The 26,094-nt window shown below is 42.8% G+C and overlaps 1 protein-coding gene across 3 annotated transcripts in view; it reads right to left on the bottom strand.

The window, feature by feature from the left end:
- Window positions 1–3,240, bottom strand: part of LOC148010338 (uncharacterized) — an 85,735-nt gene extending 82,495 nt beyond the window's left edge. Inside the window, exons 1-2 of one of the 3 annotated variants that reach the window (XM_087672255.1) lie at window positions 3,121–3,240; window positions 2,695–3,040 (exon numbers count right to left, since the gene is read on the bottom strand). In XM_087672255.1, coding sequence (XP_087528381.1) covers window positions 2,695–2,985 — 291 coding nt within the window. In that variant the 5' untranslated portion in view covers window positions 2,986–3,040; window positions 3,121–3,240. The other 2 variants (XM_087672256.1, XM_087672254.1) reach the window with 2 other exon arrangements.
- Between the last annotated feature and the right edge of the window lie 22,854 nt (window positions 3,241–26,094).

The raw sequence follows: 26,094 nt of genomic DNA, 5'->3' as shown, positions 1-26,094 counted from the left end.
AAAAAAGTTCTGTGGAAGTGAAGTGTAATCCAAGTCAGCTTCCACCTGCAGATGGCCAATCCGTAGTGGAGATTTCAAAGGTCCTACAAGATCATTAGTTTTTTGCACCAAATCTAAAGGAGATAACTTTGGCTTACCGTCAATCTCCTGCTAAGCCCTATACATAAGGATGAGAACATACAGCGCAGCAGAAATCTAATATGATCGTTGGACTCCATGGTAGTCTACTGATTCTTTGCCCATGTCAAATCAGGTAGTAGCAAGCAGGGAAGCCCGCTCCTTTTCGTTTATGTCCATGTTTGGCTGTGGAGACTAGAGCGCTGATGTGAATGCATTCGAAGTCATCTAACCCTTTTGTTATTCCTGCTTCTACAGATGAGCTTTCCAATCAAAGGCCAAGGTTTCTCAGAGTACATAGCTCTATTCCCATGTGAAGAAATGCTCTAAATATAGAATACACAAAACCATCATACAATAAAGCACAAACTAATAACACAGAACACAGTTAGGGTTAGGACAACTCAAAGACAATGAACGCAATGAATAATGAAGTGAATGACTACTGAATATATGATGCTAATGTAGTATACATACTATGAAGTGAATACTAAACCTTGAACTCTCGTATCTCCAGGATCAAAGCAGAGATTATGAGTTGGAGAGTGTATCGTACTCCAAATAGATCCCAAAACATAGCAAGTCAATCTCCTTGTATTGAACACCAGCAAACACAACTACTACAGCTGAACCTATTGCAAACAACAGTATGCAATGATGAAGCAGATACAAAATACAAACAGAAACGTACCTAGCGATTGTGCAATGAAAAGAAGTACGCAAAACGCAAATTGACTGAGGTTGGGAGACAGGTGCTAATAGATGTTGACAGTGCAGATAATATTGATGATTGCTAGAGGAGAGACAACCACTACAAATGCAGGGTGTAAACCCCAAACGTAGGCAAAAAGACGATGGCGACAACTCCCGATAGCAACAAGATCCAAATGATTGTGATTGTGTGTGGATGCTCTAATAGCAGCAAATACAAGCACTCCTGATAATGACAGCTCCAACAAGTAGGTGATAATGAGAAGATGATGAAAGAGACTCGAATCAAGCACCAAATGGATGCAAACTGCAATGGGAAGCTCTAACTGCAATGTCCTCTGTGAACGAGGTGTGGGCAACAAAGGTACAACTCCTGAAACTTGCAAAAGTGAGATTAAGGGAGTAGTGGACAGCATGCCCATTTATAGAAAGTTTGGGCGCATCCAAGTTAGGGTTTGGCATGTGAGACACAATTACTCTCTAAGATCGTATTTCTCTTTAAAATAATAATGTTTCTTCATTAATTAAGCATCTTTTGGGGTTGTTTAAGTCAGGCTAATACATTTTTAGCACAACATGGGGAGGGGTAGAATCAACTGCGATCAAGGGGGCAATGACTCAAGCAAAGGTTAGGTGATGATATCATGTGATAGATGGCAACAGAAGAGAAGCACTCGAGCAAGAAGAAACAATAAAGGCAACGAAGGGAAAACTCAACTAAATACAATGATAAAAGCTTAACATAATGACCGGTCCTGACTCCCTCCACATGCTACAATGTGTAACTACAGTGGAGGTGAGAAGGCATGAAGTGATAATGACCAACTAGCAACTGTGCCTATAAATAGGCAAGAAACTCTAAAGAAACCCAAAAGATACTTTTGATTGGCGTAACCCTAAAGAAACTACAAAAGTACTCTCAGGTGGCATAATCCTGAAAAAACATTTTAAATACTCTTGGATATGGAACCAACAAGATGGACAGAGCCCAAAAATAGGGGCAATGGACAAAAAGAACGAATATGACCAAAATGAGTGGACCCAGACAAAGCTCCTAGTGTCTTTCACTAATTCAATGTAGGGCTCACAACTAGGAGATGTCTATGACCACTAACAAATTGGAAAATAGGGACAAATGACAATAAGAAAAAAGTGACCAAAATTAGTGGATCCGAGGACCGAAAGAGCTCCTAGTGTCCCTCACCGAGTAGGGCTAACAACTATGAGATGACCATGACTGCTTATAAATTGGGGGTGTTTAGGACCTAAATTTTGGATCAAATCAAATGCCCCCAAATCGTGAGGACTAAGGGCTAGGATTTGATAATTTTTATGACAAGATCCAAGCCATGAGTCAAAATCCAATATACCACCTAGCAGGCCTTTTTATCCAATCACAAATCATCCAAAAGGGACTACATACAGCATGCAGGTGACCCTAATAATCACTCCGCTTAAAGAGGTCCTGTGGTAAACCACTTTCTCAGGTCTCACTCGTTACTCCTAATTAATAGGTACGTGAACTCATTACGATCATCAAAGCAAGAATCAGTAGCAATTACATCCATGTCTTGCGCCTTTCTAAGTATCATCTAGTGGTAATGACAAGGGATTGCTGCTTATCAATTCTCGTTTCATATCAAAGTAACTGCTTTTTCTACCAATTACTGCTTTCTCGTGCCGTATCATGTTAGTGGTAATAACGAAGGATTGCAGTTTACCAAATCTCATTTCATATCAAAGTGACTGCTTCTTCGACCAATTATGCAGACAAACACTAAAAGTAGGCCTTCATTAGTTTCCTTGCCATGCGGCAACGGGATGATACTGCAGAATGAAAGATGTCAAATTATTGGCCACGGGTTGTCTGTTTACGGTGTCAAGGTAAGGGCAATCACGCCGAACTTCAGTATCTCTGCGTGTAGGCCCTCTTGGTTTGTAGGTTTCTTCGTCCGTGTGCGGCTTTTTATCCAGGTGTTGCTCCTCGTCTTCTTCCTCTTTCTCGTGGGCCTCGTCCTCTTCTTCTACGTCTTCAACATCAGCGTAAGCGAAACCAGGCAAGGAACTGTGACTCTGGTCTGGCAAACCGTTGGATTCTCCATTCAAGGAGGCCTTCTGAGAGTCTCGGTCTTCATCGTCGTCCCTCGCCCTCTTCATGACTGTAGCTACAGTCTCCAGCTATGGAGATTTAGTGCTGTAAATCAAATAACCTCTGCGCACGAGCACGAAAATCAGTATAGTAATCTTTCGTGAGGAAGCAAGGTGATAAATGACAAAGCTTAAGTGATTGACCTTGGGCAAAAGTAGATTGTGCCAAAACATTCATCTTCCAGAGGGTATCATGTGAATTGTGCTAAAATATTGCCAATGGGGTCATAGCTCACTTGGTTTGAGTGGGGATTGAGTTTGGTGGGTGCACCACACATGAATCCTAACCTTGGGCATTAGTTATTATATCATTAGAGAGTCGCAAACCTTGGGTGCTAAATATTACCAATGGAGTCATAGCTCACTTGGTTTGAGTGTGGGTTGAGTTTGATTGGTGTATCACGCATGAGTTTAAACCTTGGGTTGTGATTCTCTAATGATATATAACTAGTGTTCCTGTGTCACTTTGCTTTTATTGCTTCCCTCGCAACTCTCTCTCTCTCTCTCTCTCACTTCTTTTCTCTATCTCCCTCTTCTTCTTCTTCTCTCTCTCTCTTTCTTCTTCCCTCTCTCTCTCTTCTCTTTCTCTTTTCTCTTTTCCCTTTCCTCCCCTCTCTCCTTTCTCTCGCTTCTTTCATCTCTCTCTTGCTTCTCTCTCTCTCTCTCTCAACTCTCCCTTTTCTCTCCTTTTTCTTCTTCTCTCTCCCCCTCTCTTGCTTCTCTCTCTCTCATCTTTCTCTTCTCTCTTTCTCTCACCCCCTCTCTCCCTTGCTTCTCTTTTTCTTCTCTCTCTCTCTTCTTCTCTTTGCCCCCCGTCTCTCTCTGGCTTCTCTCTCCTCTCCTCTCTCTCCTCTTCTGCCTCCCTCCCTTTCTCTTCTTTTCCTCTCTCCCTTCTTCTATCTCCCCCTCTCTTTGTCACCTGTCTCTCTTCTTTTCCTCTCTCTATTCTTCCACCTCCTCCTCTCTCTCTCTCTCTCTCTCTCTCTCTCTCTCTCTCTCTCTCTCTCTCTCTCTCTCTCTCTCTCTCTCTCTCTCTCTCTCTCTCTCTCTCATGCCGCACGAGGATCCGTGGGTTTCGGACCCCACAACCACACCGACAAGAGATCCGGAGGATTCTTGATCTACATCGACAGCAGACTGAGATCCGACAACACTCGACACATTGAATCTCAAATCTCCAGTTTGCACTTTCTCCACCGCCGATGTACCGCATCCTACATCCAGGAGGGATCACCTGCTATTAGCGACTTCGACGACTGCTACCACATCCCAGGATAGTATATCTCCCTGCATCTGTTACATATACACATCGCACCACTTTATCACAGCCGACAGTTGTTCCCCTATCACAGCCGACATTTGTTCCCCTTTTGTAGCCATTATCTGGAGTACCAGAGCTACATATGCACATACACATACACGACACTTATCACACTCACAGCACCGTATTTTCAGTTTCCAGTTTTTAGCTTTTCATTCAGCACTTTTATTTTGGATAGCTGGACCTCATCAGTTGTATCACAGTTTGTCTCATAGGCCAGTTTTGGTCTTTAGAAGACGTTAATATAAATTTCTTTCTTTCTCTCTCTCCACTTCTCTTCTCTTTTGTCTCTTGTCTTCTCTCTCTCTCTCCCCACTTCTCTCTCTTCTCTTCTCTCTCTTTTCTTCACTGTCTTCTCTTCTCTCTCTCCCCCTTCTTTCTCTCTCTTCTCTCTCTCTTCTTATCTCCTCTCTCTCTCTCTCTCTCTCTCTCTCTCTCTCTCTCTCTCTCTCTCTCTCTCTCTCTTCAAGGATGTATGACTGATATGGATCAGAGATCATTTGGCCATTTTCTGGGAGAGGCATGGCACATTAGAGAGCAGAGCACACAGCAGGTCCCAGTTAGAGAGGGGCCCACCCAGACGACTATTACACAGTTCTTTCAGACAGACAGAGTGAGAGCTACTGTACCAGCCTCCAGCCAGACCTCCGGGCTCACACTACAGCAAGCTGAGGACGAGCGTACCCGACGCCGCACGAGGATCCGTGGGTTTCGAACCCCACAGCCACACCGACAGGAGATCCGGAGGATTCTTGATCTACATCAACAGCAGACTGAGATCCGACAACACTCGACACATTGGATCTCAGATCTCCAGTTTGCACTTTCTCCACCGCCGATGTACCACATCCTGCATCCAGGAGGGATCACCTGCTATTAGCGACTTCGACGACTGCTACTACATCCCAGGATAGTATATCTCCCTGCATCTGTTACATATACACATCGCACCACTTTATCACAGCCAACAGTTGTTCCCCTATCACAGCCGACATTTGTTCCCCTTTTGTAGCCATTATCTGGAGTACCAGAGCTACATACGCACATACACATACACGACACTTATCACACTCACAGCACCGTATTTTCAGTTTCCAGTTTTTAGCTTTTCATTCAGCACTTTTATTTTAGATAGCTGGACCTCATCAGTTGTATCACAGTTTGTCTCATAGGCCAGTTTTGGTCTTTAGAAGACGTTAATATAACTTTCTTTCTTTCTCTCTCTCTCTCTCTCTCTCTCTCTCTCTCTCTCTCTCTCTCTCTCTCTCTCTCTCTCTCTCTCTCTCTCTCTCTCTCTCTCTCTCTCTCTCTCTCTCTCTCTCTCTCTCTCTCTCTCTCTCTCTCTCTCGCGTTTCTTCTTCTTCTTCGAAGACAACGAACAAGGAGGCAAACTTGGGTGAAAGAGTGATGCAGCCAATAGTAGCAGCATCCCATTGTTATGGCAGGCCACCAAGAAGTGGCAAAGACAAGTGAGGAGGTAGGAAGCAGGAGAGCACAGAGGAGGTGAGGAAACATGAGAGTAAAGAGGGGAGCCATGCAAGGATAGAGGAAGCGACTAGGGGAATTGTGGCGAAAGAGGACAAAGGGGTAGCGAACAAGGAGGTAGGTATGAGCGAAAAAGAGAGTCAATGGCCTCATAAAGGATGCAGCGGTAGCAAACAGACAATGAGGGAGAGAGAGAGTTGCATTGCTCAAAAAAATTTAGGCTTGTCCAATGTGTGAAACACAGAGAGAGAGAGAGGGAGAGAGAGAGAGGGGGGAAGGAGAGAGAGAGAGAGAGAGAGAGAGAGACTTGTCATCAGCTGGCTATCGCCCACCTCCTCTGTGAGAGTGCCACCTCTCTTTTTCGCTCTAGCGCTTGCCTCCTCATCATCGTTGCTAATATCCTCTTTCGCCATAGTCCCCCCTTGTCACTTCCTCTATCCTTGCATGGCTCCCCCCTCTACTCTCCTACTTCCTCACCTCCTCTCTGCGCTCATGCCTCCCACCTCCTTATTGGCCAACACTGCTTCTTGTTGGCCCATTAAGAGGGGGATGCTACTACCCTTGACTGCCTCACTCTTTCATCCAAGCCCACCTCTTCATTCTCCATTGTCTATCCTCCTCTTTCACCTTACTAGTTGCTATTGTTGCTTCTTACATGCCTGCCTCCTTCATCACCATCTACCCGCTTGTTTCACCTTACTAGCCACTATTGTCACTTCTTATTGGCCTATCTCCTTGCTAGCTTGCCTCCCACCTCCAAGAGAGAGGGAGAGAGAGAGCCATGCCTTCTCTTTAAAGCAATGCCATAGTCAACAACAAGCAAAGCTCTAGAATAAGAAGGATGTGAGCCATCGCTAGCAAGAGGATCTAATGCCACACACACACACACAATCAATCAACAATTGCACGAACCCTAGTTGTTTCTCCCTCACCTTGGACTACCTCAGCAGGGACTTCCATGCAGCTCCTCCTTTGTTGTGTGTCTATATAAGATAGAGAGAGAGGGGGAGAGAGAGAAAGAGAGGGAGAGAGAGAGAGGGGGGGGGGAGGGAGGGTGAACTACATCCTAAGTGACCAAGTGAGAGTTAATTGGTCTGATTGAGATAGAGACAACTGTGAGAAAAAAAAAGATTCAAAATTCAAATTTTGGTTTGGTTAGTTTTGGAGGTTTGTTGATGAATGTGGAGATTCGGAGACACCAAAACCTCAAGCAAAATAATAACATAGTATAGATACATCTGTGATGGCATAATAAAAATATATATTGATGTGTGAATTATACTTTAAAATTTTGTCTATATAACCATTCACAAGGCTATGATCTATGCAATTATTGAATTGCATTTCTTGATTCAAGGAAGTTTTTTCTTTAAAACTTTGTATTTGTTCAAATAGATGGCAAAGTAAAGTCGCCTTGTTGGGGGTAAAGGTGCCTCTGCCTAGCCGCCCATATATTACCACACTAACAGTACCTGCCACTGCACACTGCAGGTAGCGAGCGCGCGTCACTATCACTTTATTCTTTATTCTTTTAGTGACAGTTTGAATAAAGGAAGGCCCGGTCCCACATTGTGACTATTGGAGTTCCCATTTGTGTCTCTCTCTCTCTTTTTGCTCTTACTCTCTGCCATAGCTCACTTCCAAGCAAGCTTCAATCCTTCTCACCTTTCAACTAGTATCAGAGTGAGGCTTCCCGAATTTTTGAGCTTGGTTTGTGGCATTCTTAGCTTCCATTCAAATACCTACAGCATTGGGTCTCCTTCCCGGTAGCCATAGCTGACCTTCCCGAGCTCCCATCACTCCCCGGCTTCCTAAGAACCAGCCTATTAAGGCACCCTCTCAGGGCATTGCTACAGAGGTATTGAAGTGTTCTTTCAGTGCTTTTATTCATTTCTCAGGTTTCAGTAAATCAGGGTAGCCATAGCTCAAACCCTTGGAGCTTGTATCTTGCTCCTTCTTGCATTTGGGCACTTGAGGCTTCTTATGTGTCTCCCTGGGCACCCCCTAGAGCCTTTAACCACTACCATTGAGGCCATGTGGATGCACAATAGCAGAAGAAGAGATCAGCAAATTTACGCCATTTTTTTGGCTAATTTGGACAGCATACGATAGTAGCTCACCTACTCCTCAGCGATGGCTATGTCATGCTTCTTCGGGCTTGGCAATGCACTTGGAAATGATCTCTAATATGTGTTGAAGCCACCTTGATCATTGGCATCAGATTTGGGTCTAATCTGTACATTTCCAGGACTGTTTATAGTAGTCCCGTAGTCATATTATGCAGAAGTAACATTGGCATCTAATGCTACGCTTGTTTGCGCACTTCTACTTAACTGGTTTGGTACCTATTGATGCCTGACTGTTTGGGGGATGCAAGGCACATGTTATGCCATCATTTTGGACTGATTTTCTTGCTGAAAATACTCAGTTTTGAACAGTAAATCAATGTTGTACAATAGTGGGCTGAAGCCTATTACCTCATGTTTGGTTATGCCTATTGGTTTCGAGCTATGTCTTTGGGATATGCAATGAAGTATTGACCTTCGGGTAACATCCAACTTGTCTTTGGTTTCGGATCTTCATTTGAGCTTGAGCTCAGCTTTGGAATGCATTTGATGCTCTATCTTGGATGTACACATGGCATGTATGTTACCTATGTCTGACCGGTCTTGACATGCTTGGCCTATGCCACTGCTATATGCTAGTTACATTGTTTGGAGCCGATTGTTACTAGTGCCTTGTCTTGGCTTGCATCTAGCTTCCCAAAACTTACTTGGGATATTTCTTGGCTTGCTAGAGTTGTATTTGGGATACAGTTGATGTCTATGGATGCTATACCTGGAGGCTAGAGCCTATATGCTCATGATGTCTTATTGATATCTGGTCTTGGATCTTTCATCACTGGTGCTCTCATGTGCCTTTCTTGAGCTTCTTGGCTTGATCCATACAGCTTTTGTGCTAGTGGGAGCATCGTTGGATGTTTGACAGACATTGAGCATGGCTGAAGCAGCTTATGGACCTGCGCATGAAGGAGAATATGACAATGTCTGCTCATTTGAGCCAGTTCCATGCTATTCTCAAGAACTTGACTTCGCAAGGTATTACCTTTAATGATGAGGTTAATCCATTGCTTTTGCTTGGGACTCTAAGTGAGTCATGGGATGTATTCTGCACTACCTTATGTGCTCCTGCTACTATTTTGAACTTGTATAATGTAGAGAGTGCTCTTTTACAGGAAGAGATCAACCGTAAGAACTTGGATGCCTCTCATGTGTCACATGCTTTGACTATTAGAGGCAGAGATGGTAATGGCAAGAATGACCATGGGAATAGCTGTGGCAAAGACTCGCAGAAGTCTAGGTCTAAGTCACGTGGTAAGTCGCGCAACAAGTCTTGTGGGAGAAATACTAATGTGACATGTCATCATTGCGGCAAGAAGGGTCATATACTCCCACAGTGTCATGAGTTGTGCAATGAGAAGCACAAAGAGAAGGGGAAAGATAAAGTACATGCAAAATTCTCTAATTGCAACATTATGCCTGCGAAATCCAGTGTGAAAATCAAGGAGATAAATGTCATGCAGACTGATGACTCCGATGGGAAGTAATACTCGCAGCTAGTTCTTATGATGCTATATCGTTGACCGATGTTCACTCTATGTATGTGTAGTGCTGGCTTTTGGATTCTGGTGCTTCATTTCATGTTACACCATGCCGTGAGTGGTTCCACTCCTACCACACTGTTTCTAGTTCACTTCGCTTGGGTGGTGATAGGTCACTTGCTATTGTTGGCATTGGGGATGTATGGCTGCAATTCTCTACTGGTAGTACTTTTTTGTTATAGGATGTATGTCATGTACCTGCGCTTACATGCAGTCTTATGTCTGCATGGCAGCTTGATGATGCTGGGTTTCATGTTTCATTTGGGGATTCTGCCTGGAAGATCACCAGTGGGCAGACTTGTGTTTGCTAGAGGTGCCAAAGCTGGCAGCCTCTATCCTCTTGTAGTTGATGGGTCCTCTATTGACCATGTTTTGTCAATGGGTTCCATCCCACATGTATCTCTTTGGCATGCCCGTTTGGGCCATATGTCCTTGAAGGGAATAAAAATGCTTTTTGGTTTGCAGTACTTATCGCCCCTTGACTACGCATGCTTTGATTCATGTGAGCATTGTCTTTATGGCAAATAGACTAGGAATACGCATAAGAAGTCTGGTAGGACACGCATGAGTGAGCCCCTGGAATTGGTACATTCAGATGTATGTGCACCCATGCCATGTCAGTCTATGGATGGTGCAAAGTATTTTGTTATGTTTATTGATGATTTTTCGCATAAAGTTTGGGCTTATCCCATTAAGCTTAAGCCTAAAGTCTTGGCTGTGTTTCAGAGATGGCTTGCATTGGTTGAGAACTAGACTGGGCATAGGTTGAAATGCCTTAGGATTGACAATGGGGGAGAATATGTGTCACATGCTTTTGAGCAACTATGTGACGAGAGGGGTATTAAGTGTCAGTTGACCCCCCCCCCCCCCCCATACCCCACCCCAGAATGGTTTGGATGAGCGGATGAATAGAACCATCTAGGAGCGTGTACGCAGTATGCTTAGCCATCCAGGCTTACCATAGAAATTTTGGGCTAAGGCAGTTAGTACAGCTATGCATGTCATAAATAGATCACCTTTTAGTGGTTTGAATTTCTAGGTTGCAGAGGAGGTATGGACTGGGAAACCTCCATCTTATGCACATCTACATGTATTTGGATGTGAGGCATTCTGTCATGTGCCCAAAGACAAGCGTACTAAGTTGGATCCTATGAGTGTCAAATGCATTTTTCTTGGCTATGGGGATGCATGCGAGATGGGTTATCGCCTTTGGGATCCGTAAGCGCGGAAAGTCATCTGCAGCCATGATGTATTCTTTCATGAAGACAACATACATAGGCAGCCTGAGAGGGTGGTAAAGATACGCAGGGTTATATTCCAGGAGGAGCCATGTGCTCATGCATAGCTAGTTGGATAGCCTACAGTTGGTACACATGGCCAGGGTGTTGGACCGGTAGCAGAGCTTGCCGTGAGACGGTCTACTAAAGATAGACTTCCACCTGATAGATTTAAGCCCTCAATGTATTATGTCTTGGTTACAGATGCAGGAGACCCTCTCACCTATGATGAGACTATGCGTAGGGGTGACAGTCACTATGATGAGACTATGCGTAGGGGTGACAGTCACTCTTGGGGGAGGGCTATGGAGTCTGAGATAGACTCCTTGTATAAGAATATGACTTGGGATTTGGTTGCATTGCCTCAGGGCAAGAAGGCTTTGCCATGCAAATGGATGTACAAGCTAAAAAGTACCCCTGGAAACCCCAAGCCGGCTTATAAGGCAAGACTTGTCACTAAGGGTTTTAAACAGGAGCATGGAGTTGACTTTGATGAAATCTTTTCTCTAATGGTCAAGATGACCACCTTACGCTTGGTTTTGGCCTTAGTCGCGCAGCTTGACTTAGACATGTATCAGATGGATGTCGAGACTGCATTCTTGCATGGGGATTTGCACGATGAGATATCCATGAAGCAACCTAAGGGCTTTGCAGAACTTGGCAGGGAGCACCTAGTGTGTAAGTTGAAGAAAAGTCTTCATGGCTTGAAGCAGGCACCTAAGGAGTGGTATCATAAGTTTGATGCCTTTATATACAGTCATAGGGCTACATCATAAGTGCTATGGATTTGTGTCTTTACACGAAGAAAGCCCATGATGGCCCCTTGCTTATTTTGGTACTTTATGTGGATGATATGCTGATAGCAGGGAAAGCTCATGATGAGTTGGATGCTCTTAAATCTCAGGTGAAGAAGATTCTTGGTATGCGCATTAAGCGCAACAGGCATCAGGGACTACTCTACCTTTCATAGAGGGAGTACATTCATAAAGTACTTGAGTGTTTCCGCATGTAGGATGTAAAGTCTATTGTTTGTCCATTACCTTCTTATGTGAAGGTTTCACAGGCCGATTGTCCACAGACGGATGAGCAGAGGGCCGAGATGGCCAAGATCCCTTATGCATCAGTCGTGGGCAGATGGATGTATTCCATGATAGCCACTCGTCCAGATATTGCCTTTGCAATTGGTGTTATGGCATGCTATATGGCTATACCTGGCAAAAAGCATTGGGATATCGTAAAGGGTATCATGAGATACTTGAAGGGCACGACAGATATGTGTATTTGCTATCGCAGCCAGGATACAAGAGTTGTAGGCTACACAAACTTTGATTATGCAAGACATGCAGATAGTAGGAAGTCCACTTTCGGTTATATTTTTACCTATGTTGGAGGCGTTGTTTCTTGGATGTCTAGGGTTTAGAAATGTACATCTGTCTCTACCACCGAGGCTGAGTATGTTGCAGCCACTGAGGCTTGCAAGGAGGCCATATGGTTGGGCCATTTGGTTCATGACCTTGGGATTGATACTATCTCTACGTTGCATTCGGATTCGATGAGTGCTATTCAGCTAGCCATGAATCTGGTCTTCCATACGAAGACGAAACACATTGAGATGAGGTATCACTTCATATGTGGGGTCGTGGAGGACAAGTCTGTTGACCTTGTCAAGATCTCCATTGACGAAAATCCTACAAATCTACTCACAAAAAGCCTCACTACTGAGCTCTTTGCCTTCCTCAGGTGATTGATGGGCATTGGATGAGATGATGTTTTTCCTCATCTTGTTGTACATGTGTACATTGTACTGTCTTTTATTTTTCTTTTCCCTCCTCATTGGGGTAGATTCACCTTTAAGTGGGAGGTTGTTGGGGGTAAAGGCGCCTTTGCCTAGCCACCCGTGTATTACTACACTGACAATACCTGCCATTGCACATTGCAAGTGGCGAGCGCCCGTCACCATCACTTTATTCTTTATTCTTTTAGTGACTGTTTGAATAAAGGAAGGCCTGGTCACACATTGTGACTGTTAGAGTTTCCCTTTGTGTCTCTCTCTCTTCTTGCTCTTGCTCTCCGCCATAGTTCACTTCCAAGCAAGCTTCGATCCTTCTCACCTTTCACACGTAAGAAACGACAAGCTAGATAGTATGATAATTGCACCTAAATGACAATGAATTCATATTGTTTCTCTTTTCAAGAAAAGATAAATACATCATCAAGAAAGGTATTAAGGTAATATGTCTTCAGTTACCACAAAGCTACTTTAAATATAAGAATAATATTCAAGTGCATGTACAAGGTGCACTTGGATATTGCCATAGTGTAAGGCCATTGGTCCTAATGAGGGGCGAGGTGGTCTATATATTTTCAGCAACAACCATGTATAGTATTAGCTGTTGCTTATTCCAAATTTGGGAGGAGAAGTGGTACCATCTGATAGCTTTTGCCAGGGCATATCGAAAATTGACTACATCTATATGGAGAAGTTGTGCCTTGCGATGGTATTTGCGACCAAAAAGTTCAGGCACTACCTTCTTTATGAGAAGGTGGTTTTTTATATGAAGGCGGAAGGGCTTCGATTATTGTTGAATAAGTTACAGCCGCTTGATCGTTTAGCAAAGTGGTTAATCACTTTGCAAGAATTTGATTACGAGATTAAGAGCAAGCCGCCGAAGCTATAGGGCATTGTAGAGTGTCTTGTGGATTTCGGAGAGCCAAAATAGGTATCGGCTGAAGGAAGTGACATGGAAACTTTGTTCAAGATTGATACGGTGTCTATTCCCTCCTGGTATACTGCTATAATGCACTATCTTTCTACGAGAGAGACTGAAGCTACTTTATCAAAATCGGAGAAGAGGAAAATTAAACAGCATGCATTGAAATTTTCCTTCATTGCAGAAACACTATATTGGCAGGGTGTTGATGATATCTATAGCTGATGTGTGATGCCTGATGAGGTTCCATTTATATTGGAAGAGTGCCATGACTCCGCTTGTGGAGGGCACTTTGCTGGGTGGTTGACGACACAAAAGGCTTTAAAAGATGGATATTGGTGGTCGTCCATCTTCCATGATTCATTTGACTATGTCAAGAGATGTGATACATATCACATGATAGTAGAGAGAATAGGAAGCGTCCACTTACACTGATTATGGCTACCCTTCCATTTGAGAAGTAGGGCATCAATTTTGTGGGACCTATTACCCCGTTGTCTACTACTCAGAAAAGATAAATTATAGTAGCAACTGATTACTTTACAAAGTGGTCAGAAGCACGGGCGACGAGACAGGACAATGAAAAGAGATTGCCAGTTTCCTACTTAAGCAGATCATCTGCCGTTTTGGTCCGCCAAAGGAAATAGTATCGGACTGTGGAACCCATTTTTTGAACAAGGTAATTAAAAGCCTGACTGAAGCATGGAAAATTAAGCATAATAAGACGACCCCCTATAATCCGCAAGCAAATGGACAAGTTGAGAGTACCAATAAGCAGCTTGTGGGTATCCTATCCAAAGTATTATTCGAAAAGAAGCGAGACTGGGATACGAAATTATATGTGGCGATATGGGCGTATAATACGACGTTTAAGCGAGCCACTAGCCACACCCCATTCAAATTAGTTTATGGGGAGAAGTGTGTCTTGCCCTTAGAAATTGAATTGCCAACCATTAGATTCGCAATCAATCATTCTTTGGGTGATGAAGATGCCCTATTTAAGCGGTTTATGACTATAGCCCACTTGAATTAACTTAAATTGCAGAGTCTATTGCACCAGGAGGTGGCTAAATGTCGAATCAAGTGGTTGCATGATCTAAAAGTGAAGAAATATACCTTTAAGAAAGGGCAGTTAGTTATGTACTACGATGCACGTAGGGAGCTATTTCCAGGAAAGCTAGAACCTAAATGGGATGGCCCTTACAAGATAGTTCGATTAGGTAAAAATAAGTCCACGGCTTTATTAGCTGATCTAAAGGGAGTGGAATTTAAGAATAAGATTAATCTTAATAAGATTAAACCTTATTATTTTTGAATATGCTAACGCGCTAAATGCATTGCAGGTCTACGCTGGGGTTGATTTGAGACCTGTAGGAGTGCTTAAACTAGTTGATTGGGCGGTTAATCCCTTACTTGGAGCACCCATATCTCGAGCAAAGATATCATTAGGGGAAGCTTATCTGGTGGAGCAAGGGATACAATGTGATTGAGCAAGAAGACGGTACTTTTGTGTGAGAAATCAAAGTTTTCTGCCATCACTGTTTGCAGATTTTGACAAGTATTCTTGTTGAGTTTAATGAAGAAGGTGGAATGGAGACATCAGTTCATCCTCTAAATATGTTGAATTTTGACTATCATAATTACAAATAGGGGAGTTCTTGATGGTTGGCTGTGTAAACCCATTATGGACGTACACGTTATACTTTGATGGAGCGTCTTGGGGGCCTAATAAAAAAGGGAATGTTGGAGTAGTTATCCGAGATCCCCAACATAGAGTTGCAATGAAATTAGCGGTTTATCTTGGGGTAGGATTCACTAACAACATGGCAAAGCATAAAGCCTTGATTATGGGACTGAATATTGCCAAGAAAGGTGGTATTCAGCGGTTGTTGGTAAAGGGGGATTCCTAGCTGATCTTAAATCAACTCAATGGGACATATACAGTCCGGAATCCCATCCTTGGTATGTATCATCGCACTGCTATAACCCTACTTGATGAATTTGAGAGCGTATCTCTTTAGCTCATTTTGCGTTATTGGAATCAGTTTGTGGATTCCTTAGCTAATTTTGCTTATGAAGAGGACCTCTTCTTCAACTATGGTCCTAGTCCGAATGTTGGTCTTGATAATGAGATGAGACCTGGTCGCTTGTGGGAATGTTATCAGACCATGCGTTGTATGGCCGGTGATGGTTAATATGGGTAATGCGAAGAGTGGCCGAGACCCATCTACCACTATTATCTTGGATCCATAGGTTGATCAGATGACATGTTATGCGTACACCTCTTGCTATATATGCAGGAGGTATGGGTCACAACTTGATGCATTTAGTTTATGGCCGAGAGCCCTATTTTTCCCCTTGGAATGGAGCGTATTTTCGTATATCTACCTTCTTCCAAGGAGGGATCTATATGAGCTGGTTTGTTTGATTTCTTTAGGCCAAGAGAGCCAGTTGTTTTAAGGTTTTAATGATCTATTTCCTTAGGCCAGGAGGGCTAGTTAGTTTTGTCATGTCATGTTTGATTTCTTTAGGCTAAGAAGGCCAGCTAGTTTGCAGTGAAATGTGTGCTATTTCTTTAGGCCAAGAGGGCCCCATGTCTGTTTAGTGCAGGTACAATTAATGGTTTTTTGTTGTAGTGATTGCATCATACAGGTTAGCGAAGTCGTTGGAGGGAGCCTTGGCTGCGAAGGAGCTTCTTGTGGCCATTCCAGGTGGTTTTGTCCCCTTTCTGAGTCTTTTCCCTTAAGCAATTTATGATATATGTGCGTATAAGGGTTACTTTCTTTTGTTTGTTGGGGATTGGCACTCGAGGCATGAAGTCCTAGGTTTAGGCTCTGTATGTCTGAGTAGTCATTGCCTCCTGCAAAGGCATTGTCAAGCATTGAAAGACCTGTTTTGGAAGGCAATTCTAGTGACCCTGTTCTACTAACTTGCTAGGTGGACGTTCTAGGAGTTCCTATTAGTTGTGAGCAGTTAGAGAAGCCTACTAAAATAATGATGGAAAGAGGCAAAACCCTCAATATCTGAAATACAATATATGAATATATGAAGGTGTGTAAAAAGGGGTTTTAACCCCTATAAAAATAGAAAAGGAAAGAAAGAAAGATCCTTGAGCGGTTGTTTATCGCCTTGCGAAGGCTTGGTAGGTTCCTAGGGACGAGACAAGACCCGGGGCCGATGCCTTGTCTTCCTAGGGGTGGCATCTAGCTTTAAAACAAAGAATACAAAAAGGTTGGAGCGAAAATAAAAGTGAGTGTTAGAAAAGGATTAAGTGTCACCTTGCGAGGGCTTGGTAGGTTCTTGGGTACCGAGACATGACCTAAGGCTGATGCCCTGTTCTCCTTAGGTCACTATGCTCAGCTCCCTCCTTTTTACATGCCCGAGTATGGAAAATAAGAGGCTAAAGACCCAATGTGCTAAAAGATAATTTTTTTGATCAGGCTATAGGAGTTCTCGCCTAGTAGAAGCTTCTAGTTGGGTTATCCTTAGTTTGGTAGGTGGTTTAGACCACTACTTAGGATGACCTCTTTGATAGTTCTTTTTAGCTAGGCCTACTCCTTGTGGATTTCATGCCTTGGTTTTGACAAGGGGTAGGGTTGAGAGCTGTGATGTGTTTTGTTGTGTATCTATTTTGTATCAACTTGATGCTCTTTGTGGTTGTGTTTATGTGTAGATCTGCTCGTGGGATTCGACGTGCTGAGTCGCCCTTTCCCGTGGTCGCCAATGACAAATGATTTTTTATGTCAAGAAGTACTTAAAAATAGCCAAAAATTCTGAATTTTAGGGAAAAAATAGACTTCCTTAAAGGTGGCGGTGGCAATCAATACGATTTTAAGCAGCAATGCCCGAAAGTGCTTAAAAGACCCACTAGACGATAGTTGGTGAATTTTCGTAAATTTTTGGCATCTCATACGAGAACCTGGGAGATGCCCAGCAGTGGACAACTTCAAGACGGATGCCCAGGATTTTTTAGACCACAATTCGGACACCAAACATGGAAGAGGGAGTGCCCGAAAGGCCAAGGGCCAAAAGGCCAAGTGTGAATAGGATTTAGGGGGGCCCAAAGATATGCCTTTTGGGGGCTCCCCTTGGAGCCTCAAATTTTTCAAGATCATTTTTTTTGGGGGGGGGGGGGGGGGGGGGGGGGGGGGCGAGGGGTGCCATTTTTAATGCGTAGAGAAAAAAGAGGGCACCATATTCTATGATTTGTGGAGAGATGGGTTATGGAGGTTACAAACACAACCCCCCAACTGATTACATGCCTGAGATGCCTTCAATCTTCGCTCTTCATCACCGCCTTCGGCTTCAGAGATGGCTGCCTAGTTGTGGAGATCAGAATTTAGTATTTCTCTCTCCTCCCTCTCTCTCTTGCATAGAGACACTTCATGTGGCAAGAATCAAGAAGAGAATCGGGAGATGGATGCTTGTTCGGGAGGCACCGGATTGTTCCAAGAGGCTGAGGGGGCTGAAGGCTGAAGTTCTATGTTGAAATCCATGGCTGGTTGGTCGATACATAGTCCCAATTAAATATTCAAAAAACCCAAAACACGCAAAAAAGGCGGTATGCTCTATTTTATGAAATAATTTTGCTTGTTTTTTATTGTTCATGGTCTAAATGGTGTGTATATGGGCAAAAATTTTATTTGAATGTTCCTTGCATTATGTTTGAGGGTTGCAATGACTGTTATGCAGAACTTGTATTGATTTATAGCAATTTTAAATTTTCAAAACCTGAAAAAACACTAATTTTGATGGAAATTGATGTTTTTTTAAATTTTGTGGAAAAAAATGAGTGGACATGGGATAAAATAAGGAAAAATGCTAAGTTTCAGTTCCAATGATTAAAAAAACCAAAAAATATATATTTATTATTAAAAATAAATAGGAAATATAGAGAAAAAATGGATTTCTTGCATTTTAAAAAATGAAAAAAATAAGATCTATGTATCTGAATGTTTGATGGGGTTGAAGCATGAGGTTAAGCTTCAGTTTGGCCTTTTTCTTTGTATTAAAGTGTGTATTTATTGCTTTTACATACAAAAAATGACATAAAAGACCCTCTACACCTATGCACCGCAACAAAATTTAAACGGTGAGGGGGAGGATGATGTTATACAATAGCTTAAGTGTTGAAATAATAAAAAGTCCGATTGTTCTCTTTATCCATAACATTTAGGATATGGTTTATTTGAAAATAATGGATCTAGCAACATGAGGTTTGCCTTGGTACTAGGTTCCTACAACGAGGCATTGCGTATTAGCGGGAATTCATTAAAAGGGTTGTTTTTGCACGACACATAGGCTGATTTTATACCATAATTGTTTGTGCACAAAATAAGGCATACACTTTTGCATGAATCATATACACATGGTATCTATTCATGGCATGCATAGCACTTGGTTGAAGTATAAATGACCCATGCTGGAGAGAGTGAGGCACCCAAGCTGTAGGTTTAGACAATGGGTCCAAGGGGACAAGTAAGTTAGGACTGGTACATTCCTGCAACGATATAATATTGGTACCAAGAGCAGAGTTTGTTTCATATGTGTTATATGTGTTAGGGATGCATCGAGGGGCCAATCCCTAAGGTGTAGGAGGGTCGCAGTGGGGCCGCGGCATTCAGCCGAGGGGTGCCTCCTATGTTGTTCTACGGTGAATTACACCAAAATGTGTAGGGTCTCCCTTTGAGGAGTCTAAGAAGGTTAAGGGTTGGACTACAAAACACGATACAAATGCAAAATGTACGTACAATGGCAAGGCAATGTGTCTTGTAGATGCTCCTGACTGCGAGGCCATGGGGTTGTCTTATGCATGTCAGAGGTCCGGCTAGTGCTATAGCCAGTTTTAGGTCCCATCACTCTCTCTCTCTCGTGAACCCAAGGAGAATGCCCTAGAGTCTACGGGTTGCAACTACATCAAGCTCCCTCCCTCACTCATGCAATTAAATCCGCATATGTATATCTTGTATTTCAAGAAAGTGGAGCCGCTAATGCTATTTCCCAACTATTGACACATTCAAATCACTTGATCTACTTGCCATTATACTTCCAAACCATGATTCATCCACGATTCATCCACGATTCATCAAATCATTCCTTCCTCTCTCTCATATACGCAGCCATATGAACAAGGAACAAAGAGGAGAGAGAAATAGGAGAGAGAAGGATTGAAATTGGATCTTTTCATTCACTGCATCATTTCTCATGCAAACCAACCGTTGACATGTCACTATATTGAGAATTTTTGGGACATAGTAAATTGAGACTTTTTGAATGAACTATATTGAAAAGTTTGGACCTTATGAACAAAAAACAATCCTCTCTTTTGGAAAAAAAATTCTCCTAACATAGAAAACTAATAATTAACATAATATACAATGGTTATTGTCTTTTGCATTGTGTATTTGGAAAATAAAGACTTTATCAAAGATTAAAAAAGTTTTATACTCTTGAAATTATAATCAAAATGTGACTTTTTAGTCTAATTGTACTTGGGCTAAAAACTTTTAAATAGAGGAATTTGATGAGAGAGAGAGAGAGAGAGAGAGAGAGAGAGAGAGAGAGAGAGAGAGAGAGAGAGAGAGAGAGAGAGAGAGAGAGAGAGAATGTGTATGTATATTTTGATAAAGGTCCAAATTTTTCTAGCGGCCCCCTTCTTTGGCTTGAAATTTTTCTAGCACTCTCTCCTATAATACTACAATACTACTTTTGGGCCTCTCCTACATTAATTTGAAAAAGGGACCTCTCTATTCAAACTACTTTTTACATTTCTTTCTCTTCTCTCTTATCAATGATTTTTAAAAAGATACAACTTTCTTGTCTCTCATCAATAATTATTTTTATTTCCTCTCTCTCTCTCTCTCATCCAAAAGTTATTTTTATTTCTCTCTCCTCCCTCTCTTCTCTATTAAGTCCTAAAATCCTTACATTCAAAGTATCTAGAATATATTTTTTATTTTAAAGACTAGGCAATTACTTAGTTAAGGTGGATTAGAGTTAATATGAGCAATAATCTTTAAAGCTATATCTTTAGTTCTCTAATATACACTAGACAAACATACCTTGATTGTTGTCTCTATGTGTATGTGTGCGTGCATGCATGCACACATGTAGTATGTGTGTGTGTGTCTCATTAAGAACTTGTTTCTATCTCTCTCATTAATATATATACATATGTATGTGTGCATATATTTATGTGTGTATATTAGATGTCTTAACAAGTGCATACACATATACACACATATGATTAGTTCAAAGAAGTATAACTATATTTTATAGCCTATGAATACATATACACACATATGATTAGTTCAAAGAAGTATAACTATATTTTATAACCCGGCATACTCAGAGTTGAGATCTAGATACACATTGAGCAGCTCACTTCAGGGATGTATGACTGATATGGATTAGAGATCATTTGGCCGTTTTCTGGGAGAGGCATGGCACATCAGAGAGCAGAGCACATAGCGGGTCCCAGTTAGAGAGGGGCCCACCCAGACGACTATTACATAGTTCTTTTAGACAGACAGAGTGAGAGCTACTGTACCAGCCTCTAGCCAGACCTCCGGGCTCACACTACAGCAGGCTGAGGACCAGCGTACCCGACGCCGCACGAGGATCCGTGGGTTTCGGACCCCACAGCCACACCGACAAGAGATCCGGAGGATTTTTGATCTACATCAAAGCAGACTGAGACCCGACGACACTCGACACATTGGATCTCAAATCTCCAGTTTGCTCTTTCTCCACCGTCGATGTACCACATTCTACATCCAGGAGGGATTACCTGCTATTAGTGACTTCGACGACTGCTACTACATCCCAGGATAGTATATCTCCCTGCATCTGTTACATATACACATTGCACCACTTTATCACAGCCGACAGTTGTTCCCCTATCACAACCGACATTTGTTCCCCGTTTGTAGCCATTATTTGGAGTACCAGAGCTACATACGCACATACACATACACGACACTTATCACACTCACAACACCGTATTTTTAGTTTCCAGTTTTTAGCTTTTCATTCAGCACTTTTATTTTGGATAGCTGGACCTCATCAGTTGTATCACAGTTTGTCTCATAGGCCAGTTTTGGTCTTTAGAAGACGTTAATATAACTTTCTTTCTTTCTCTCTCTCTCTCTCTCTCTCTCTCTCTCTCTCTCTCTCTCTCTCTCTCTCTCTCTCTTGTTAAGCATATTGACTGAGCATCGAATTTATACTTGTTTTCACCAATTACTTTCCCTTCTTGCCACCATAATAATAATCCAAAAATATGCAAGTTTTAATAATGAGTTTTTATTTTTAACCAACATTTAATAAGGTTGCTAGAGCCATGTAAAAAGAAAAATGTTTAGCGAGTATTTGGAATGGATGCAAATGAATATATGTTTATACATCAACCCATGCTTACCGAAGAAAACTTACATATCATATTTGGAAAGAGAAGAACTTTTCCAACGTCGCCCATAGTGTGACCAGCAAAGCAAAGACTTTACTAATTATTAGAGTAAATGCATTTTATTTTGTTGAGAAAATACAAACATATCTCACTTTGGTTGGCTATGATTAAATTTATGATAATCTTTTACTGTCATTATTTGTCAATTTGTGAAACAATAGTACACTGTTGGGGGTAAAGGCGCCTCCGCCGTGCCACCCCGTGTATTACTATACTGACAGTACCCGCCACTGCACACTGCAGGTGGCGAGCGCCCGTCACGTCACTTTATTCTTTATTCTTTTAGTGACAGTTTGAATAAAGGAAGGCCCGGTCACACATTGTGACTGTTGGAGTTCCCATTTCTTGTCTCTCTCTTTCTTGCTCTTGCTCTCCCGCCATAGCTCACGTGCAAGCTTCGATCATTCTCACCTTTCAACTGGTATTAGAGCTTGGCATTCTCTTGCTCGAGCTCGACTCGGTGCTTCCCGACCTTCGCATCGACTCGCTTCACGCATTGGGTCTCCATCCCGGCAGCCATATTCGATCTCCCCGAGCTCCCGTCACTCCCCGGCTTCCCGAGCACCTTCCCAGCACCTTCCCAGCCTATTGAGGCACCTTCAAGGCATTGATACTGAGGTATTTGATCATTCTTTCAGGGTTTTATTTCAGTCTACAGGTTACAAATAGCAAGGGCAGCCATGGCTTCAAACCCTTGAAGCTTATTCCCCTCATATTGTGCCTTACACCTATCAAGGCTCAAAGAGGCTTGTCATAGGCCTTTGATAGGCCCTTCTTAAGCCCCCCATTACCCCCTTTTCAGCCCATGTAGAGCAGCAGCAAGTTCAGCACCAACAGGGCAGATTACATCATTTTTTTCCAGGCTGTGAGCACTCATCTACTTCAGCTCCACACTTGGCCATTGCTTCATGCTCTCTACCTTGATCAAGAGGGCTATAGACTTCATGTTTGATGTCATTCAAGCTTTGGGCATTGGTCTTGATCATTCGGGGCTGATCTGTTCAGATTTGGGATTGTCATAAACTGTCATAACAGGCTGAAAATAGGGCAGCACCATTGGCATTAGCATTTCTTGCTTATACTCCATTCCGGTTGTGCTATTTGATGCCCGTATGCGGTCTACATGATGGCTAGTGCCTTGGGAATGTATGCACATGATTATACCATGATTTTGGCCTAAAATATTGGCTGATTTGGGACTGTTATTTACTGTTATACAGTGCTGGAAACAGGGCAGCCACACTTGGCATTGGCATTTGATGCTTATACTCTACTCCGGTTACCTTATTTGATGCCCGTATGCGGTCTACTTCCTACCCGGATGTATTGGGGATGTATGCATTTGGTTTGACCATGATTTTGGCTTGAATTCGGGGCTGAAATCTACTGTTTAGAATTGTAAATACATGCTGGAATAACAGTGGGCTGAAGGTACTTTACAGGCTTTGGCACTTACCTACCGATACCGGATGTATGCTTTGAGCTTTGGCATGATGTCTCTGACATTTGGGGACGGCTTGGAGCATATGTATGAGATTATGGGATGCTTTTGAGCTTCGCATTAGCTCCGTCTTCACTGGCATTTGGACCGACTTGGCATGCTCGTGGACCGCCTATGCCTCATGTCTCTGCTTGACAGTTAGGCTTTTGCATTACATGCTTTGGTTCGTGACATATGCTATTTGGTTCGTGTATGCCATACCGACATTTGGAGCTTGGATTTGGATATATTTGGCTTACTTGATCACTGATCTTGGTTGCTATTTGGATGTCATTGAGTTGACCGAGAGCTTATTTGGGCTTATGTATTGCTTCATGGTTAATACGACCGGTGCTTCATGTATGTCATGCTCTCTTGGATGCGCTTGATGCATTGACAGGGTCACTTGTCACTGGTGCTTTCTCTTGGGTTGTTTGAGCTTCTGAGCTTGCTTTGTACGCCTTTTGTGCCAGTGGGAGCATTTTACATGCTTGCTTGACCTTTGACAGTTGCATGCTATTGGAGCACTTACATGTATTTGGAGCAGTTTATGTCTTGAGCAGCTACATACGCATTGAGACTTTGGGATCATACTCCGATCTTTATGGATATGCATTGATGTACTCTTGGTTCACAGGATGCTTATGAGCTGAGTCTCATATTTGGATCGTTCTCTTTGAGCAGACACCTATTTGTGTCAGGTTTTGGCAGTTACAGGAACACTTTGCCTAGAGTGTCTGGGGGTGTGCCTTTCACTGGCAGATGTTATTTTGACATGCTTCGGTGTTGAGCTCATGTTCTTTTCACTGTCATTGGCCTTGCTTATGTCCGTTTCATGCCGGCTTTGGACCTAGCATTGTTTGCTTGACATTGGATCCTATTTTGGGACAGTTTGCTCTCTAGACTGCATACCTGCAATTTATTACAGCAAGCAGTTATTGGTGGACTGAGGTGTACTTTTCATGCTGAAATATCCTAATTTGGTGTACCGCACCTAGTACTAAGTGGGCAGCAACTGTCAAAATGGATAGAGGCATGGTGAGCATATCTGACCAAGGCTAGGGCATGTCAAGTTTCGCTAAAGCGGGGGAAATGGCAGCTCTCTGCCCTCTCTTGAAGATATATAGCTACATTGCTGTGGCCGATCAGAAGTCTGGAAAGCAAAATGGTCAGAGCACGGGAAAATGACGATTTCGGCAAGAGCCATACATAATAACAATGGGCAGTTTCTGCAGTAAAACAACAAGCAGTTTTTGGACTGTTTGGGCATTTCCAGCCTGCATAATGGCATCATCTTCGCATGATAGTGCCATCTTTAACATTACAAAGTTGGATGGTACCAACTACTCTTACTGGAAGAGTCAAATTTGGTAGGTCTTGGTGCAAAAATCTCAGATTAAGCCACTTCGGTTGAGTGGGGAGCAGCCTGAAACTATGGACAATGACGACTGGCTTGAACTTGATGAGCTATGCAAGTCCACGATTGTATTGTCTCTCACTGAACATGTACATTATAATGTATTTGAGGAAGCACAGAGTGCATGGGATCTATGGAATAGTATAAAAAAATCTTTAAGATAAGAAAAGTCCGGCAAGTCAGATGTACTGGTTGAAGCAGCTTATGGATCTGCGCTTGAAGGATAATGCGACTATGTCTGCTCACTTGAGCCAGTTCCATGCTATACTGAAGAACCTGACTTCGCAGGATATCACCTTTGGAGAGGAAGTAACTCCTCTTTTCTTGCTTGGGACTCTGAATGAGTCATGGGATGTTTTCTGTACTGCTCTTTGTGCCTCTAGTGCTACTCTAAAATTGGCAGATGTTGAGAGTGCTCTTCTTCAGGAAGAGGTGAATCGCAAAAACTTGGATGCCTCTCGTGGTAGTCATGCTTTGATAGTTAGAGGCAGGAATGACAGGAATGATCGTGGTAATAACTGTGGTCGTGACTCGCAGAAGGGTCGGTCTAAATCTCGTGGTAAGTCGCATGGGCGCAATGCAAATGTCACTTGTCATCATTGTGGGAAAAAGGGCCATATTAGACCACAGTGTCATGAGTTGCGCAATGAGAAGCGCAAGGATAAGGGGAAAGATAAAGTGCAGGAGAAGTCCTCTGATCACAGCATAGTACCTGCGAAGTCCAGCGTCAAGATTGAGGAAATTAATGTCACGTAGACTGAGGAGTCCGATGGTGGTGATGAGTTTATACTTGCAGCTAGTTCTTCTGATGCTTCACACTTGACTGAGACATCTAGTATATATACACAGTGCTGGTTATTGGATTCCGGAGCATCCTTCCATGTGACGCCTTACCGTGAGTGGTTCCACTCTTACCGCACTATATCTGGTTCAGTCAGACTTGGAGATGACAGGTCTCTTGACATTGTGGGCATGGGTGATATTCAGTTGCAGTTTTCCACTGGCAATTCATTTTTGCTTAGGGATGTACGTCATGTACCTGCGCTTACGTGCAGTCTTATGTCTGCAGGACAGCTGGATGATGCAGGATTTCATGTATGTTTTGGGGATTCTGCCTGGAAGATTACTCGTGGCAGACTTGTGCTTGCTAGAGGCGCCAAGGCTGGCAGCCTCTATCCTCTTGTTGTATCTGGGTCTTCTGTAGACCATGTTTTGGCAGTGGGCTCTATCCCACATGTATCACTTTGGCATGCCCGTTTGGGGCATATGTCTTTAAAGGGAATGAAAATGTTATCTGGT

The sequence above is a fragment of the Lygodium microphyllum genome, chromosome 29, assembly GCF_053477565.2.
Source record: "Lygodium microphyllum isolate KBCC chromosome 29, Lygodium_microphyllum_v1.1.10, whole genome shotgun sequence".
Lineage (NCBI taxonomy): Eukaryota > Viridiplantae > Streptophyta > Polypodiopsida > Schizaeales > Lygodiaceae > Lygodium > Lygodium microphyllum.
This window is presented reverse-complemented; position numbering and strand designations above follow the sequence as displayed.